Here is a 20832-nt window from a genome sequence, read left to right on the forward strand (position 1 = left end):
TTACTTACTTTATGCATAGTAGTCTGCCCCTCTTATCACCCTCCCCTTCTCTTGCCCCTCCCTCTTCCTCTCCCCATTGGTAACCCCTCGTTTTTCTCCATATCTGTGAGTCTGCTTCTTTCCTGTTATATTCACTAGTTTGTTGTATTTTGTCAACTCCACAGAGAAGTGAGATCACAGTTTTTATAGTTCTCTGACTGACTTATTTCACTCAGCACAATGTTTTTAAGGTCCATCCATGTTGGTATGTGTACCGGTACTTCATTCCCTTTTTATGGCTGAATACTATTCCCTGCTATGAATAGACCACATTGTGCTCATTAGTTGATGGGCATTTGTGTTATGTCACTTTTGGACTATTACAAGTAATGCTGCCGTGAATATTTGCATGCAGGCTTTTGGATGGATGTAGCTTTCAGATCTCCTGGGTAGACAACCAGCCCTGTACCACTGCCCCCAGTACACTGGGCCCATCAGCACAGGACAGGCCCCCAAGGACTGCACTCCCCTCCTGAGTGGACAGATTCAACTTTCAGACTCCCTGCTGTCAGCATCTGGGTCCTGGGGTGTCTGAGCCCTGAGGACAGATGGGGGCGTCCAGACTGGAGGAGGGGGGCCCTATTTATCCCACTAGGATGGCTGCATGTCGGGAAAGAAGAGAATTATCATGTCACCAAAACAGAAGAATAGAAGCCATGAGGGGCTGCTTGCTCCGGCCCAGAAGGGGACACTTTAATGGCCTCTGCAACATTTCCTATGAATGGCCAGTAGGTGCACTGAAGGCCTCCAGGGACAGAACCTTCTGCAGCCCCTCCAGTTTCAGGAAAATTAGACACGTCTTCCTTGGGCTGACAATCTCAGTCCTTGTGGCGCCCCCCTCAAGGCCACGCAAATACCGCTTCCCGAGAGACCACAGGCCCCTCAGAAAGCTGGAGGCAGGACCCATTTTCCTTGCCCACCATCCCTTCCACAGAGCACTGAAGTCTTCCCTTCAACCAAGGCAAGCGACTCTCCCTGTTCCCCGAGGCTGAGCCCTGCCAAGTGCCCTGCACACACCCCGAGGAGCACGAAATCAGCCGACCCCACCCACAGGTGGGGACCCTGAAGCTGAGCTGGGCTCTGAGAGACCTCTCCCCACCCAGATGCCCCCATCTGCCACACTTACCGGCTCTGGTGGCCCTCCCACAGCTGCTTCAAGCCTTGCTCGGCCAGGCCCTCTAGGATGAGGAGGTGGACCCTCCCGTCCAGCAGGTGGAAGCCAGTGAGCACGTCCAGGTCCTGCCTCTCCTGGATCTTCACCCGCATCTTAAAGGCAGACAGGATCTGCTGCATGTCCTCCAGTGGGTAGACATCCAGGTCCAGGGCCCTGGCGTTGATCATGGTGACGTCCTGCAGGAGGCTGAGCAGGAGGGTGATCTTCCTGGAGTCGAACACAAAGATGATGCGGCCAAACTGGGCAGCTGGGGGTTCGGGGGCCTCGGGCCTAGCCCGCAGTGGCACTGCCACGTCCACCCGCAGCTTCAGCAGGGTGCTGGCCTCCAGGTAGTTGCCAGTGGGCATCGGGCCACACTGGAGGCCACCCCTGGGGGCCTGGGACCCGACCACCTTCCTGCTCCTGCAGTGCTGGCCAACGGCTGTGGCCTTGGGCTTGCAGCTGTGGACGGGGACCGCTAGGTTCAAGAACTTGTGGCCAAGGAGGAGGTCAGCAAAGCTGACCTGGGCGACCCCATAAGGGTCCCACGTCTTCTCCCGGTACTCAAAGGGGTTGTTCTCTGTCTCTTTGGGGGAGATGAGGGCCTGGAGGTTGAGGTATGAGTCCAGGGGGTCCTCCCCAAACAGGGTGGGCTTGCGGGAATACCCCTCCAACTTGCGGTCACGGTCATGAACTTCCACCACCATGGGGGGGCCTTCCAGGTATTCCCGCAGGTCGCTGGGGTGCATCGCCCCCAGGAAAATGACATTGACATCCTGGAAGTAGACACGGTTGCCGTGGGGCTGGCCCTCGGTCCTGTGCACTGGAGTCTCGTGGAACTGGTACCGGCAGTACACAGGCATGCACAGCCGCTGTGAGAGAGCAGAGGGCGGTCAAACGTATGGCCACAAGTGCCCCTCTTTCCCCACGGGGGCACAAATCCCAGCGCCAGCTAAGCCCCGCGTAGCCCCTGCAGCCCACAGTTCCTCATCCACAAACTCCAATGACAGAGCTGCACTCAAGGTCATGGGCAGGTCTCAGGGATGCGTGGAAAGCACCAAGCTGATGGGTGGTGCAGAGGAGGGCTCAGTAAGTCTTAGCCACTGTTTCCTCCCCACAGAGGGTCCGCGCCTCGAGGACAGGCCCTATGCCTCCTTCCCATCCTACAGCCAGGCACAGAAAAGGTATAAAGGAGGGCCTTTAGAATAGAATCCATGTTTTCCAGACATGCATCTGGAGGATGGACACCGGCTCACCTTTAGCATATAAAGTGCCCAAGGGCAACTTCTGTCTGTGTCTAAGAGAATAGCAGGGTGGGGCGTAAGGGGGGCACAAGTAGGAGACTTTCATGTGCTAGGATTTTATAACCAGAAGCTAACCCTTACACAAGTTTGTGGTGGAAACACATACTCCAACTGTACTATTTATTTCACACAGATGCTGACCACTGATTTTAAAATAACCCTGGGTTGGTGGGGCTCCCAGGTACGTGGCAGAATAACTAAGAAAACGTTCTCTTACAGCAACATGGACTCAAACATAAAAGCTAAAAACATAACATCTTCTAACAGAAAACATGGGATAGTATCTTCATAAACTTGGGGTGGAAAAAGATCTATTTGACACAAAAAGCACTAAAAAGTCGATAAAATGGATTGCATCAAAGACACTACTAAGAAAATTAAAGTCAAGCTCCAGACTGGCAGAAAAAACAAACAATACATATATGTCTGATGAACCTGTATCCACAATATAAAAAGAATATCCATCCATCACTAATAAAAAAGACAATAATAAAAGAGGAGCTTTCAAACCTGTTTCAACACAATAAGCACACACCACCTACATCTACCCCGTGAACCGGATAAAAACCCTAAACAGATGCACAGAGCAGAAATTGGGGGGGGGGTGTCTGAAAAGTAAAAAGCTGCAGACAAATGAGTTTCCTGGGTTTTGCTTTCTTCCGTCTGTCCCAGGTTAGACCAAAAGAAGCCGGGATCCCAGGGTTGTGCACCAGGTGTGGAGAGCAAAGTGCTCTTCTGTTCCAAGGAGTAGTGTGGGGGACCCCCACAGACAGAGGGAGTGGGGTCCCCATTGTTTTACTTTCCTGGCCCTGCCCTCAGGCAAGTTCAAGTTCCAACTCTGTAATATGGTTGCCAAGGCAGCAATGGGCAGGCACCTAAACATGCGAGAAAGGGGAATCCTCTTGGAACAGAGCAACTGCGAAACAAAGAGTGTATGCAAGCTGCCTGTTCGTTCTCACGCTGACCGACAGCTCATACCAGGCCCCAAGCTGGGCGCCGGCAACTTCAGCCCAGTGGGGATGCGAGCTAAACATCAGGCCTAACAGATACGTGGCAGATCAAACACATACATCTAATTCCACTCCTCACCGAACACCACTAAGACCACAAAGACATTTTAAGACATAAATGTATAAGGCCAAAGGTCAGGGGGACCAAAGGCAGTGTGAGCGCTAGGACAGCAGTGGGCAGAGAGCACAGGTGAGGGGCCGAATCCCAAGAACACGATGTAGAAGCTGGGGGCCAGCCAGGTTTCTTGGCAGAACCCCAAGGTTTAGGGGCCGACAGGACCCAGGATCTCTGCATCTGGAGGTCGCAGGGAAGAGTCCAGCACAGGAGCCAGTATCAATCCCCCAAGAAGCCATCTGCCCATCCAGGGCACCCTCCCCTTGCCTCATGATGGTGGGAGGCTGTTTGTTGTGCAGACAAATGAAAACAGGGTCTTTAGAGCTTTAAAACACTGATGCCAGAAAGAAGACCTAAACAAAGGGAGAGACATGCTGAATTCCAGGACCACTAGGCTCAACACAGGAGGAGGTCACTCTCCCCCACACTGACCTATGGGTTTAATTCAATACCAGTCAAAATCCCAGCACGAGTTTTTGTAGGTAGAGACAAACTGATTCAGAAATGTATATGAAAGGGCAAAGAAACTGCAACAGCCAACACTGTTTTGAAAAAGAAGAATAAAGAACCCAGAAATAGACCCATGCCAATAGAGCCAACTGATTTTTGTCCTAAGTGCAAAAGAAATTCAATGAAAAAAAGTCTTTTCCACAAATGGTACTGGTATAATCAGTCATGCGTATTCCAAAAAAAAGAACCTCAACTTAAACCTTAAGTTTAAGGTTAATATTAAACAAATATTAACTCAAAGTTGATCATAGAAAACCATGACTCGCAAAGACACATGCACCCATATGTTCACTGCAGCACTATTCAAAATAGCCAAGACATGGAAACAACCTAAATGTCCATCGACAGAGGAATGGATCAAGAAGATGTGGTACATATACACAATGGAATATCACTCAGCCATTAAAAGGAATGAAATACCAACATTTTTTAAGAACATAGATGGACCTAGAAATTATCATGCTGAGTGAAGTCAGTCAGACAATGAGACACCAACATCAAATGCTTTCACTGATAGGCAGAATCTTAAAAAAGGGCAGAATGAACTTCTTTGCAGAACAGATACTGACTCACAGACTTGGAAAAACTTATGTTTTCCAAATGAGACATGTTAGGGGGTGGGGGGATGTGCTGAGGGCTTGAGATGGAAATGCTATAAAATTCAGTGGTGGTGATCATTGTACAACTGTATATGTAATAAAATTCATTGAGCAATAAATTTTTTTAAATTTTAAAAAGTTGATTGTAGATATAAATGTCATATGTGAAACAATAAAAATAGAGAAGAAAAAAATCTTTGTGACCAAGGGCTAGGCCAAGAGTTCTAGGTGTGACCCCAAAACACAATCCATAGAAGAAAAAAAATGCATAATTTTGACTTTATCAAAATTAAAAGAATTAAGAGAATATAAAGACTATAGACTGGAAGAAAATATCAGTGAAGAATATATCCAACAGAAGACTTACATCCAGAATCAATTTTAAAACTCTCAGAACTCAACAACAGGAAAGCTGAGACTCAGTTGAAAAATGGGTGAAAACTTGAACAGACCCTTCACACAGGGGACATAAAATGGTAGATAAGCAGATTAAGAGATGTGCCACATCACCACCATCAGGGCAGTGCACATTCAAGCCTGCTGGGAGTTCTCTGGTGGCGCAGCTGGTTAAGGATCCAGCATTGCTGCTGCCACAGCTCAGATTTGATCCCCAGCCCAGCATATTCCACATGCCTTGGGGGTGGTCAACAAAACCCACAAAGCCTTCTGAGATAACACTGCATACTCATTAGAGTGGCTAAAATTAAAAATAAAACACTGACAAGGCCAAGTTCTGGGGAGGTGAAGGAGCAGCTTGACCCCTCGCATGGCACTGATGGGGATGAAGACTGCCATGGCCGCTCCAGGGAACAGTGTGGGGGAGTCTTAGGGAGCCATCTGGACACTGGCCCTCGAGCCAGCAATCCCATTGGTGGGCATTTATCCATCCTAAAGAACTGAAGACTTGGTTCACACAAAAACACGTGCACGAATGTTTTAAACAGCTGTATTCCTAACTGCCTCAAACTAGAAACCACGTAAAAGGGTGGGTGAAAGGGTAGCCAGACTATGTTACATCCAGCTGCAGAATACAACTCAGCCACCAAAAGGCTTGACAGAACCTCACCAGCACTGTGCTGAGCCAAAGAGGCCACTGCATTGTTCCCTGCTGAAGCAGAGGTTACTGGTGTGGATGTTATGCAATATGCGGCCCCATCTACATGACAGCCTTGAAAACATACTGACAAGGAGTTCCCGATGTGGCGCAGTGGTTAACGAATCCCATTAGGAACCATGAGGTTGCGGGTTCAGTCCCTGGCCTTGCTCAGCAGGTTAAGGATCTGGCATTGCTGTGAGCTGTGGTGTAGGTCACAGACACAACTCAGATCTGGTGTTGCTGTGGCTCTGGTGTAGGCTCCGATTTGACCCCTAGCCTGGGAACCTCCATATGCCGCAGGAGCAGCCCTAGAAATGGCAAAAAGACAAAAAAAAAAAAAAAACAAAAAAAAACATAGTGACAAATACATCAGTGGTGGGGAAGATGTGGTTATAAAGGGCAAGTACAAAAGGGCGTTTTTTGTGTGTTGTGGGGGGGTGTCATAGAAGTGTTCTGGATCCTGAGTTCCCATCATGGTGCAGCGGAAACGAATCTGACTAGGAATCATGAGGTTGTGGGGTCGATGCCTGGCTTTGCTCAGTGGGTTACAGATCTGGTGTTGCTGTGAGCTGTGATGTAGTTCGCAGACGTGGCTTGGATCTGGCGTTGCTGCGGCTATGGCGTAGGCCAGCAGCTGTAGCTTCAATCAGACCCCTAGCCTGGGAACCTCCGTATGTTGCACGTGCGGCCCTTAAAAAGAAAAAAAAAGAAGTGTTCTGGATCCTCATGGTGGGGGTGAGAACACGATCTACACGCAGAATGAAACTTACAGAACTGTACTGAAAGACAAAAAGTCAATTTTACTATTGGATATTTGTACTTTTTTGCTTTCTGTTCCCAAATGCCAGCTAAGAGCCAGCCGTGCAAGCAGACCTTTTTAAAGACAGTTACCATGGGCCTGCTATGCCAACTCTTCTGTACATTTGCTATTAAAAAAAAAAAAGAAGAACTACCAAGGAAGAAAAAGCAACAAAAGCAATAAGCAGAACAGTCCAGGAGATTCAACTTCTAAGTAACAGGAGTTCCAAAATAGGAGAAAAATAAGGAGGAAATGGTGAGTGAAACAGTTCAAGACAATTCTGCAGAGATGAGGGACATGATTCCCCCAGGTCAGCTGGGCTCATGGCCCCACAGCTTGGTGGATAAAAATATGCCACAGACTTCCTGTTCTGGACCGAGATGAAACGGACACATTTTTCCTATTTCTCCTGCTAAGCACAGAAGTCTCCTGGACTTGTGTGTAAACAAAGGTAGGAAGGCTCTGAAAAGCAGAGAGAGGACTGCTGGACAGCAGGGCCTGAGGGGCATGTGGTGAGCTTTCTGGGGTTTCTACCTGTCTGGTATGTTCTGGACCAGGTGCTAGAAAAATTAGCAACCCAGATGCTGATGGCAGCATCAGGGAGACCCCAGGAAAACTCCTTCTTGCTCCAGCCAAAGGGCCTAGCAAGCTAAGAAAACTTATAGAGAAGTAAATGTCCTACCCCAGCCAAGCACTATGAAGAAAGCCCAGCCCCACCTTCACACCCATAAGCAAAAGCCAACCTTACCCGACTGCAACAAGATATCCCTTGCTGGAGTTCCCGTCGTGGCGCAGTGGTTAACGAATCCGACTAGGAACCATGAGGTTGCGGGTTCGGTCCCTGCCCTTGCTCAGTGGGTTAACGATCCGTCGTTGCCGTGAGCTGTGGTGTAGGTCGCAGACGCCGCTCGGATCCCGCGTTGCTGTGGCTCTGGCGTAGGCCGGTGGCTATAGCTCCGATTCGACCCCTAGCCTGGGAACCTCCATATGCCGCGGGAGCGGCCCAAGAAATAGCAACAACAACAACAAAAAAAGACAAAAGATATCCCTTGCTGTCCCCTTCACTTGGGTGATAAGGAAAGACCAAGTGGGGATCAGGGCTTTCATCCCTGCCCAGCAGGAAAAGGCATCGGGGAAGCTGAGTATGAGGACAGAATCCTTCATCACCATCTAGAGGTAGTGAAGCTGCCCACCACCATGGTGTCAGTAAAGGTCACGTGGGAGCAGCAGCAAGGCAGCCTCCCCCCAGAGTACAGGTGCCAAGTGGGGAACCGGGACTTCCTCCTCTGCCTGGCAGGAATCAGCTGGCACCCCATCCCCCCACTGGCAGGGTGTCAGAGGACATCTGCTGAAACAGAACTGTTAAAAAAGATCCAGAGTCTCATACCTCAATACCCCAAATGTCCAAACTATAACTTAGAAATCACCTATCACACCAAGAACCAAGACCTCAACTTAAATAAAAAATGATGATCAACAGATGCCAACACCAAGATGACACACCTTGGAATTATCAGACAATAATTTTAAAGCAATTATGAACATGCTTGAAACAGAAAAAAATGGAAATTCTCAGCAAAGAAAGGGAAAATATAAGGAAGAACCAAATGGAAATTTTAGAACTGAAAATTGTAACTAAAATTTAAAAACTCAATGAATGGGCTCAAGAACAGAATGGGAGGGACAGAGAAAAGAACTGGTGAACATGAAAATAGAACAATAGAAATAATCTGACCTGAAGAACATAAAGAAAAACAGACTGAAAATGAATGAATGGAGATTCAGGGACCTGTAGGACTTTAATGGAAGAACAAATATTCGTGTCACCAGAGTTCCAGAAGAAGAAAAAAAAAGGAGGGTGGTGATGAAACATATTCAAAGAAATTAATGGCTGAAATTTCCCCAAATCTGGTGAAAGACATACCCTATGGATTCCAAAAGGTGAGTGAGTCCAACAGGATGAACTCAGAGAAATCCACACCAAGACACAACTTCTGAAAAACAGAGACAAAGAAAAAAAGGTTGAAAGCTGCAAGAGATAAGTTCCTCCTTTCCTAAAGGAAAAAAAATTCAAACGGTTTGGATTTCTCATTAAATAAATAAATAAATAAATAAAATAAAGCCCAACTGTAAGTAGCACATTTTCAAGTGCTAAAGAAAAAAAGGACTGTCAACCCCAAATTCTAATCAAGTGATCAATTCTTCAGAAGTACAGGAGAAATATGAAGACATCCTCAGACAAAGGAAAACTAAGAGTTCATCATCAGCAGATCTACCCTAAGATAATGGCTAAAGAAAGTTCTTGAGGCTCAGCCGGAACAAAACCAACCAGTATCCATGAGGATACAGGTTCAATCCCTGGCCTCACTCTGTGGGTTAAAGATCCAGTGGTGCCATGAGCTGTGGTATAGATTGCAGAAATAGCTTGGATCTGGCCTTGCTGTGGCTGTAGCATAGACTGGCAGCTGTATCTCCAAATCAACCCCTAGCCTGGGAACTTCCATATGCCACAAGTTTGGCACTAAAAAGAAAAAAAAAAAAAAAGCACAGAAAAAGAAAGTTCTTGAAATGTAAAGGAAATTATTAAAATATTAAAAAATCAATCAGTCAATCAATCTTGGAACATCAGGAGGGAAGAAAGAACAATGGAAAGAACGAAGTTATGGGTAAATACAATGCACTTTCCTTTCCATCTTTTCTTTTTTTTTTTTCTTTTTTCTTGGGGGGGGGGGGACCACATTCCCAGCATATGGAAGTTCCCAGGCCAGGGATCAAGCCTGAGTCACAGCAGTGATCTGAGGCACAGCGGTGAAAATGCCAGATCCTTAACCCCCTGAGCCACAGAGCTCCCCTCTTGAGTTTTCTAAACTATGTTTCATAGTTGCGAGCTCCTGTTGTGGCTCAGCAGGTTAAGAACCTAACATAGTGTCCATGAGGATGCAGATTCAATTCCTGGCCTCATTCAGCAGATTAAGGATCTGGCATTGCCACAAGTTGAGGTGTAGGGAACAGATGCAGTACAGATCCAGTGTTGCTGTGTATGTCATGTAGGTCTGCAGCTGCAGCTCCAGTTCAGTCCCTAGCCCAGGGACCTCCATATGCTGTTAGTACAGCCTTAAAAAGAAAAGATAATAATAATAATAATAAATAAACTATGTTTCACAGTTGAAGCAAAATGTATGAATCATCTGATGCAGTTCTCAGTCTTATGAGAGGAAATAAGACAAATTATAAATGAGAGACAGTAAAAGAATTTAGAGGAAGGTTTCACTTGAAGGAGATCTTTCACACAAACTGGTAAAATGTCCACATTAATAGACTATGATAAGTTAGGCACACATAATGCAATTCCTACAGTAATCACGACAAATCTATATCAAAAGATATACTCAAAAATACTACAGATAGAACAAAATAGAATTCTAAAGCTGTTCAAGTAACCCAAAGGAAGGCAGGAAAAAAAAATAAAACAGAGAAACATAAAACCAGAGGAAACAAACAGAAAACAAAAATCTAAATGGTACACTTCAGTTCTAACATAGCTACCATTTACACTAAATGGTAATGGCCTAAATAAATAAATTTAAAGACCTGCTGAATAAAGATATATGACTTAACTATACACAAGGACATTATGTTGAGTGAGGGGGGAAAAGCCAATATCAAACAGTCAAATACTGGATATTTCCATATATATAACTCTATTGGTTTTCTAGGGCATCCATAATAAATTATCACAAATTAGGTGGCGTAAAACAACAGAAGTGTATTGTCTCACAGTTCTGGAGGTGAGCAGTGTGAAATCACAGTGTCAGCAAGGCCATGCTCCATCTGTCGGTATTAAAGAAGGATCCTTCCCTGCCTCTTCCAGCTCCAACAGTCCCAGACAATTCTCATGGCAGCATAAATCCACTCCTCCCATGGCTTCCCTTGTGTCTCCTCATGGAGTCTTCCGTCCATGCATGCCTGTGTCTATGTCCAAATTTCCCTTTCTTGTAAGGAAGGACACTGGTCATATTGGATTAGGGCCTATTCTAATGACCTCCACCTAGCTTAATTACTACTGCAAAGGCCCTTTTCCTAAATATGGTCACATTCTGAGGTCTTGGAGGTTAAGAGTCTAACATACCTTTTTGTGTGTGTGTCTTTTTAAGGCCACACAGGTGGCATATGGAGGTTCCCAGGCTAGGGGTTGAATCGGAACTGCAGCTGCCAGCCAACACCATACCAACATGAGATCCAAGCCATATCTGTGACCTATACCACAGCTCACAGCAACGCCAGATCCCAAACCACTGAGGAAGGCCAGGGATTGAACCCATATCCTCATGGGTACTAGTCAGATTTGTTTACGCTGCACCAGAATAGGAACTCCTCGACATATCTTTTTGAGGTAACACAATTAGACTTATCACAGTAAAACTTCCGAATTGACAAAATTATAGAGATGGAATGCAAAACGGTAGCTTAGGGATGGTGGGAGGTAAGGAGGTGATTGTAAAGACTAGTGGGAAGGAGATCTTTTTGGGGATGGAATTGTTCTGTATCTTGGGTGCAACGACAATTAGAGAAATCTATTTACCAATACAATAAAATGGCATGGAACTATACACACGTGTTGGAACAATGTCAGGATCCTAAGTTTGATATTGCACAATAGCTATCCAAGATGTAACCTCTCTATATGACCTTCACAACTTCCCTGTGTGTTAGGAGCTACACGGGGGCTCACTGTTAAAATGGCTCTTTATGCTGACCCATGAGATGGACCACCTTGCTCAAGCGACATCCTGTTTTTGCCGCTGGTGCCTACTTTCCTAAGACTACAAGACCCTTCCCCCCTTCACTGTGGGACACCACACACCTCCAGCTTTCTCAGGATTACAAGACCACCCTACCGTGAGACACCTCTGACTTTCTCATGACTATGAGACCACCAGAGTTCAGCTGCAGGCGAAAGATAAATTAAACTCTCCCCACTTCAGCGAATCCAATTTCCCATCCGCGGGGTATAAGAAGGCCCTGGGAGAAGGGCAGGGGACTGGCTCTTTTCAAGGGTCAGTCACCCTCTTCCTCTCCTCTCTAATAAATTTTCTTCTCTTTGCCTAAATACCCGGCTTGTTCTCTTTTTCTCCACACTCGCCTAACACTGTGAACCTGTATTGAAGAATGAAAGTACGATATATGGGAATCCAACTAGTATCCATGAGGATGCAGGTTTAATACCTGGCCCTGATCAGTGAGTTAAAGGATCCAGCATTGCAGTGAGCTGTGGTGTAGGCTGTGGATGTGGCTTGGATCCTGTGTTGCTGTGGCTGTGGCATAGTTCAGCAGCTGCAGCTCCGATTCAACCCCTAGCCTGGGAACTTCCATATGTCACAAGTGCGGTCCTAAAAAACAGCAAGTATAATATATGTATGTAGATGTACCCACACAAGATACATATTTAAGCCATTGCAGAAGACAAAAAGAAGATTCTATAAGCTTTGAGAGAAGCACAAAAGCACATACAGAAATCAACATGGAGTACAAGAGGATGGAACAATGCCTTCAAAACTCTGAAGGAAAATGACTCTGAACCTAGAATTCTATAACCAGACCATCATCAAGTGTAAGGGTAGAATAAAGATGTTTTCAGACATAGGAAATCATAAAACAGATATCCCCCATTAACCTTTTCTCAAAAATCTACAGGAGGATGTGCTCCAGCAAAAGCAGAGAGCAAACAAAACAAGAGTAAGAGACCCAATCTAGGAAATGGGGACCCAGCAGGAGAGGGGACTCCCAGGGGAGCAGCAGCACCAAACTGGCTGGTTCAACATCAGCATGCACCAAGTGTTGCAGCCATGGCAAGGAGGCCTGGGGCCCTTCCCCTGAAGACCCTGTAGTGTAGTGGAGAGACCTCAGGCTTGGAAGCTCTTATCCCAGGAAATTAATCTCTTTCACGTCTGGCTCTGAGATCCTAAATGGGAAAACAGAGATGAGGACCCAATTTCTCAGCCAGGCCATGAGATGAGGAGGGATGAGGGGTGACACATTGTGGGTGGGCTGGGAAACACAGCTCTCAAACCCGGGGGTCTGGCTCCCTCTCACCTCTAGTTCAGGAATGGACACAGGCTGTGAAGGAAGGCAGGAGACGCACTTGATCTTTATGGTCAAAGGGTTCAACTCCTGCTTTTGCTCTTCAGTCATAAGAGGAACTTCTGTTTTTAAGGTCAAAAAACAGTCCAAGATGTTGGTGGACCTCCTGTGGCCATGACTCACGACAGTTTGCCATCCTGGGGGAAGATACACACCACAGCAGACAGTTACTTATCATGTCCCCGAGACAAGCATAGGGGGTTGGCCAACCTGAGAGGCAAGGATAAAACTACACCTAAAAGAGGAAAACTTTTTTTTTTTTTGCTTTTTGTTTTTTTTTTTTTTTTTTTTTTTTTTGCTTTTTAGGGCTGCACCCTCGGCACATGGAGGTTCCCAGGTTAGGGGTCCAATCAGAGCTGCAGCTGCCAGCCTACACCACAGCCACAGCAATGCAGGATCCAAGCCATGTCTGCAACCTACATCAGCTCACGGCACTGCTGGAGCCTTAACCCACTGAGTGAGGCCAAGGATCGAACCTGCATCCTCATGGATGCTAGTCAGATTTGTTAACTGCTGAGCCACTACAGGAACTCCTAATAGAGGAAAACTTTAAAAAAGAATAATAATAACCGGAGCTCCCACTGTGGTGCCACGGGATGAGCAAAGTCTTGGGAGAGCAGGGCTATGAGTACAATTCCTGGCCCGGCACAGTGGGTTAAGGATCCAGCATTGCCACAGCTGTAGCTTAGGTCACAACTGCAGCTTGGATCTGATCCCTGGCCCAGGAGTTCCCTACGCTGCAGGGCAGCCAAAAAAAAGAATAATAATAATTAGGAATGCCCCCTGGGAGCATACATGGCCCACTGCCACCACTGCCACTGCCAAGGGTCCTGCAATCAGGCACTGCCTGTCACTACCACCTCCCACGGGTGGCCACTATTGCTGGGGGTTCCACAACTTAGCGCTATCCGCCACCACCACCCTGAGGAGCAGTTATGGCCTGCCGCTGCCACCAACCCTTCTGAGGGCACTGCAAATCAAGTACCACCCAACTCCCCTAACTTCCCAGAGAGCACTATTGCTGTCCAGGGCCCCACAACTAGGTGCTACCCACCACTGCCAAGGGCCCCACACCCAGCCTCCACCTCCCTAGGAGCAAGCATACCTGCCACTGCCACTCCCTGGGAGTGCACACAGGCCATGCCCTTTCACACTCTGAGGAAAGACGCAGTAAGCATTCAAACCAAAAGCAGCCCTCATGCCAAAAATAAATAGTAAGGCCTCACAAGCTACCCAGGGACGCTCCCACATATAAATAACCTTCCAAGACTACACTAGATAACTGTTTTCCCTAAACTCACAGAGTAAGAAAAATATAAGCAAAATGAAGAAGCACAGGAACCATTCCCAGTTAAAAGAAGAGGAGAATTCCCTTGAAGGAGCAAACAATGAAACAGACCTCTGCCTTTAACAGACACAGAGTTCAAAAAGGAGGCAATGAAAATACCGAAGGAATTAAGAACTGCTCTCAACAGTAATGCAGGTTACTTTACAAAGGAACTAGAAACCATAAGGAGAAGCCAAGAACAATTAGAAAATTTATTTGCTAAGACAAAAGCTGAGCTGAAGGCACTGAACAGCAGAATGAATAATGCAGAGGAAAGAATAAGCGACCTGGAAGATAGAATAATGGAAACCACCCAATCAGGACAGCAGACAGAAAGTCAAATGAAAAAAAAATTGAAATATAAGAGCTCTATGAGATATTATAAAGTGTGCCAATCTTTGCATAATGAGGATTCCGGAATGAGAAGAAAAAGAAAAAGGGATTGAAGATGTACTTGAAGTAATTGTGGCTGAAAATTTCCCAGATATTTAGGTACAGGAAGCACAGAGGGTCCCAAACAAGAGGAACCCAAACAGACCCACACTAAAACATATTACAATAAAAACGGTAAATGTTAAAGATAAAGAGAGGATTCTAAAGGCAGCAAAAGCCAAAAAAAGGGTTAATTATAAACGGAACCCACATAAGGCTATTAGCTGATTTCTCTACAAAAACATTCAAGGCCACAGGGGGTGGCAAGATATATTCAAAGTTGTGAAAGGGGACAGTGTGCAACCTAAATACTCTCCCCAGCAAGATTATCATTTAGAATAAGAGAAGTAAATAATTTCTTAGACAAACAAAAACTTAAAAAGTACAGCAATACTAAACCTACCCTAAAAGAAATATTGAAATGTCTCCTCTAAAGAGAAAAGAAGCAAGAAGATATAAAAAGCAGGAAATCACACCTGGAAAGTAATCACTTAAATACACCAGTATACAGATCAAAAAGGAAAAAAAACCTTAATTGTGAAAGTGATGGTAAACATAAGGCATAGCAAAAGGATAAACATAAAGGTACCACCTCACACCAGTCAGAATGGCCATCACTAAAAAGTCTACAAATAGCAACCTGGCACAGTGGGTTAAAGATCTTTTGTTGTGGCAGCTGTGGTCTAGGTCACAGCCAAAGCTTCAATTTGATTCCCAGCCTAGATTTGGCTCCCAGCCCGGGAACTTCCAGATGCCATGGATGCAACCCCTTCCCTCGCAAAAAGTCTACAAATAACAAATGCTGGAGAGGGTGTGGTGAAAAGAGAACACTCCTACACAATTGGTGGGTCTGTAAGTTGGTGCAGTCACTATGAAAAACAGTATGGAGGTTACTCAGAAAACTCAAAATAGAACTACCATATGATCCAGCAATCCCACTTTTGGGCATATATCCAGACAAAAACATAATTCAAAAAGATACATGCACCCCTATGTTCACAGCAGCGCTATTCACAATAGCTGAGACATGGAGGCAACCTAAATGTCCATCAACTGACAACTAGATTAAGAAGATGTGGTACGTATATACAATGGACTACTACTCAGCCATAAAAAAGAATGAAATAATGCCATGCACAGCAACTTGGATCCAACTAGAGATTATCTTACTAGGTGAAATAAGTCAGAAAGGGAAAAATAAACACCATAAGATATCACTTACATGTAGAATCTAAAATATGACACAAATGAACCTATCTACAGAACAGAAACAAACTCATGGACATGGAGAACAGACTTGTAGTTGCCAAGGGGAAGAGAAAGGGAGTGAGATGGACTGGGAGTTTGGGGTTAGCAGATGCAAACTATAGCATTTAAAATGGATAGATAACAAGGGCCTATTGGTACAGCACAGGGAACTGTATCCAACCTCCTGGGATAGACTATGATGGAAGATAATATAAAGGAATGTGGTTACACACACACACACCCATCTGAGTCAATTTGCTCTATAGCAGAATCTGGTACAACACTGTAAATCACTATACTTTAATTAAAAAAAAAATCTCCCCAGGCAAGTCTAGAACTACCAGCCTAGATTTGTGTTATCCAGTCCAATAGATACTGGCTGTATGTGGATACTTTATATTCAAATTAATTAAAATTAAATACAATTTAAAATGCACTTCTCCTCCAGAAGTTCCCCTGTGGTGCAATGTGTTAAGGATCCGGTGTGACTACAACTGGGGCATAGGTCCCACCTGTGCTACAGGTTCAGTCCCTGGCCCGGGAACTTCCACATGCTGCAGATGCGGCCAAAAAGATAAATAAAATAAAATGCATTTCCTCCATCACACAGTCCCATTTCACATGCTCAGTAGCCGGCCACACATGGCTATGAGGAGACAGGAATCGAGACCTTCACTGCAGAAAGCTCTGCCAGGGCGCTGCTCAGGGCACTTACCCTAGAACAGAACACACTCAGGAACGGGTAACACTAGGGTCTATGCTTGGTGGCCAGGGGTGTCATTTTCACTGTTGTGGTCCAGGGAGAAAAGCAGAGGTATTTGCGTGGGTATTGATGTAGAAGGTAAGTGGTACATTTGAGCCAAATCCAGCACAGCACCCCTTCTGCCATGACAGTTTTATAACAATGCAACTACAGAAAAGGGTCGTGATGTGGCCGCAGGGCACATAGGCAGCTGTAAGAGTGCTTTTTTCGTTTCTTTTTTTCTTTTCCTTTTTTGGCCCTGTAGCATATGGAGTTCCTGGATTAGGGATCAAATCTGAGCAACCCCAGATCCTTAACCTGCTGTGCCAGGCCAGGGAGTGAACCTGCATCCCAGTGCTCCACAGACGCTGCCAATCCCACTGTACCACAGTGGGAACTCCAGATTGCCCGGTTTATTTATTTTGTATATTTTTATTTTTTGTTTTTAGGACTGCACCACAGCATATGGAAGTTCCCAGGCTAGGGGTCAAATCGGAGCTATAGCTGCTGGCCTACGCCACAGCCACAGCAACGTGGGATCCTAGCCATATCTGTGACCTACGCTGCAGTTCATAGCAACGCCGGATCCCCAACCCACTGAGTGAGGCCAGGGATGGAACCTGCATCCTCATGGATATTAGTCAGATTCATTTCCACTGAGCCACAATAGGAACTCCCTAGACTGCCCAGTTTAGAAGGACTCTCCAGGGCAAACATCAACTCAGATCATCACTCAGAAATGCTGGGTGGTGTCAGCCACAATCCAGGGTAGGGTCTCAAGTTTCAGTAGTACCAACATTTGGGGACAGATAATTCTCTGTTGTGGGGACCATCCTATGCATTGGGAGACATTCAGCAGCATCCCATTCTCACTGTGACAACCAAAAATGCATCACACAGCACCAAAGTCCTCTGGGTGGGAGCCACTGCTGCTGGACTTCAACTCGATAGGCCCAGGGATGTTAAGTGATCCTGCAAAGTCTCTTGGCCAATAAGAGGGGAACTCATGTCCAAAGGGTTAACACACAGCTGTGCCATGGGAGACAGAGCTTGAGTGGGTAACAGTCTGAAAACTCACTTTGGGTGGAAATAATTTTCAAAAATCCATTTAAAACTGCAACCTAAAAAAGATAATAGAATTTCCTCAAAATGTATCAACAACAACTCAAGCAAGAACTACAATTTTCCAGGCACCTGAGGAACTGGGCGCCAACCCTACAGGGTTTTGCCCTCTGCCTCTGCCTAAGTTTCTGCATAGTGAAAGTGGTCTGAAGTTATTTTCTCTAAAATGAAAAAGGGTTCCCCCATATTACTTTTTTTAAAACTAAGTCACATAATTTTACCCAAAATACATTCTGAGCCTTCACTATCTAAACTATCTATTATTTATCGAACCTAGTTCATAAATCGTGACAGATCTTGCAAAGCAAAAGAATCAAGTCCTTGTTCTGCCACTGAGCTATGTGCCCACAGGTAAGTTGCTTGACTTCTCTGAATTTTGATTCCTCACTGAAAAAAACTGAACCCCCCCCCCCGATACCACCACCACCACCACCATTGTGGGGATCAGAGTTTGTTGTGAGAAGTAAATGATGGGACATAAACACTGTCTCCCTTTCCTCATTTCCTTTACTAGATGTCTTTGTGAAAATCTGCAGGAATGCATTTTTATACAAAGCACCATTTTATTTAGCAACAAAACTGTGACATTTCTTATCCACAGGTTTCCTTGGACTCTGGAATCAGGCCTGGGTTCAACCCTGATTTCACTTACTTTCTATGTGATCTTGAACAAAGCAATTGACCTCTCTGTGCCTCCCTTCCCCCCACAGTATAATGGAGACATTCCCCCCACTTTGCGGAGGAGCCTGAGAGCATAAAACGAGGTGGCGTGGGAAAGGAGCTGCCTCACTGGGAGTGTCCTGTTTATGGACCTTCTGGCCACATGTGGCCAGGCCACTGTGGGGAACAGGTGTGCTACCTGCAAGGAGCGGCATCATGGCCAGCTGGATGGAGATGGGGCTCTGCCTCCCCAGGCCTGCCAGGCTGGAGTCCGTCTCCTCCTCCAGTCGAGACTTCTTCCTTCTCCTCCGGCTTTTCCTCTGCCCATTTGATTCTTTCTGTTTAACTATGAAATCAAAGGAAGGGAGTAAGCCTTAAGGGGAGCTCAGATCCCAGCTGCCAGGCGCGCCTCATGCTGCAGGGACGTGGGAAGGTGCCCGGAGCTCCTTGGAGGCAGAGTCTGCTCTTTGTGCCTCCGGCCCTTCCAGCAACCAGAGGAGGCATCCAAGTGCACACCACAGACCAGTCATCAGTTGCACACAGGGCAACATTAAGAGATCATTCTGATCTCCAGAACAAACATGCCGCGACACCAGTACCACAACGTAGCCAAGCTGTCCTCCACGTTGGCTCCGTAGAGCAGGCTGGGTGTGGGCTCAGGAGCTGAACCACCCAAGTGCCAGAACCAGGGCTATCGCTCCTAAGGCAAAGCACCTTCCCCCACCTGTCTAGTGGGACAAGAGCACCCACCTCCAAGAGTGCTGAGAAGAGTCAGTGAGCAGAGGGGCATAACTCAGATCAAGGAGAAAAAGGAGATGATATGACACATAACCCTGGGTAATTAAAACCGTGATAGAAAGACCAATGCAACAGACCATTCTGGGCAAACCCAGGGATACATCCACACACATAGGGAGCCTTGACAGATGCCAGAGGTGGCATTTCAAGTGCATATGAAAGGACAGGCTTGTCAATTACATTGATTATCCACCTGGAGTCAAATGAAATTGTTGAGCAGCTCATGCCAAGTGCAAAATGAGTGGCAGACTAAAGGTGGAAAACAAAAACTTCAAATCATTAGAAGAATATTCAGGCGATTAGACTGCTGTCTGGATGAAGAAAGGTTTCTTAAGTGTTACCTAAAATACAAACCGGAAAGGGAGAATTGAGTGACTCGTGTGCAAAACATGACAGCCCCCATGAAAAGACAGGGTAAGGCAAGCTCCCAGCCTGTGATGTGTGTGCAGGACGCACACGACCCTCATTATTCAAAAGACCTAAGAAAAATAAAGCTTTGGGATCAACAAGAAAAAAGCTAACCTCAACAGAAAAACATAAGCCAAGAAGTTGGAACAGGCAAATGACACAAGTGTTACTCAAATAAGCAAACTAGAATGCTCTCCCCATGCCAAGCAAGGGTGTGTGGTGGGAAAGTGGGGGCTCTGAGGGCTGCTATCAGGAGTGCAGACAGGTACAACCTGGACCCTAAGCTGGCAGCATCTCTCAAGTGGGCAAGAAAAGTTTCCTATGCCCATGATCCCACTGGGCACATGCCCTAGACCCTTCCTCATGTGCACTGGAGACCCCATGCTAGTGGCAGCAGGAAACTGGTGACAATTCAAATGTCCTTCAGTGAGGCCTGCAGGGGTACACCCACCCAATAGGGCGCTTCACAGAAGGTAGAAGAAGGGGCTGGACTTAACAGTACTGACACAAAATAAGTCTCAGAAATCAAGCTGAGTGAAAGAGCAAATTGTAGAAGACATGCACATGTGAAGTCATTTCTGAAACGCACAAACACACAGATCAGTACAACATTGTGTGAATCCATGAGAAAGACGGAGGGTGGAGCGGGGGAATCACACCAATTTCTAAGTGAGGATCACTTTAAGGTGCTTCTTAAAAGTATAGGATGCAGGGGTTCCCTGATGGCCCGTGGTGAAGGATCCGGTATTGTCACTGCTGTGGCACAGGTTCAATCTCTGGTCTGAGAAGAGAGCCACGGGTGCAGCCAAAAAATAAACATTAAAAAATCAAAAATAATTTTTAGAAAAGCATAGAATGCAAAGGGCTCGTACACTGTATCTGTAACCTCCTTTTTCTTTAAAAAGAAAATAGGAACGAGAAAGAAATAAAGGAAATATGACAAAATACTAACACCTAAATTGTTATGTTTATGTTATGTTACCACTGCTGTTATGTTTTTCTGTGGACTTTAATATCTCTATTTCAAAATAAAAATAATTCTTTGAAAACCTCCTTTAAAAACTTAAAGGAGGGAGTTCCCAATGTGGCACAGCAGAAACAAATCCAACTATTATCCATGAGGATGTGGGTCTGAACCCTGGCCTCGCTCAGTGGGTTAAGGATCCAGAATTGCTGTGAGCTGTGGTGTAGGTCACAGACATGGCTCAGATCCCCTGTTGCTGTGGCTGTGGCGTAAGCCTGTGGCTACAGCTCCGATTGGACTCCTAGCCTGGGAACCTCCATATGCCGCACCTGCAGCTCTAAAAAGACAAAAAAATAAAAATGCTA

The 20832-nt window shown here is 45.9% G+C and overlaps 1 protein-coding gene across 30 annotated transcripts in view; it reads right to left on the reverse strand.

Annotated features, from left to right (window-relative positions):
- Positions 1-20832, reverse strand: part of CFAP92 (cilia and flagella associated protein 92 (putative)) — a 141059-nt gene that overhangs the window by 37624 nt on the left and 82603 nt on the right. For 20 of the 30 annotated variants that reach the window (XR_014823881.1, XR_014823883.1, XR_014823880.1 and 17 more), the window contains 3 exons: positions 18497-18643; positions 12719-12903; positions 1166-2064 (listed from right to left, as the gene is read on the reverse strand). Coding sequence is in view for 23 of the 30 variants with exons in the window: in XM_084989583.1 (XP_084845709.1) it covers positions 1166-2064; positions 12719-12903; positions 18497-18643 (1231 nt within the window). In the remaining 7 variants the exon portion in view is untranslated. Of the gene's footprint in view, positions 1-1165; positions 2065-7373; positions 7985-8549; positions 8620-12718; positions 12904-18496; positions 18644-20832 lie in introns of those variants that run through there. The other 10 variants (XR_014823884.1, XM_084989593.1, XM_084989594.1 and 7 more) reach the window with 3 other exon arrangements.

Source organism: Sus scrofa, chromosome 13, assembly GCF_054392235.1.
Source record: "Sus scrofa isolate SSC_HxYL_T2T_F1_AM1 chromosome 13, Sscrofa_HxYL_maternal_Yorkshire_Landrace_v2.0, whole genome shotgun sequence".
NCBI lineage: Eukaryota > Metazoa > Chordata > Mammalia > Artiodactyla > Suidae > Sus > Sus scrofa.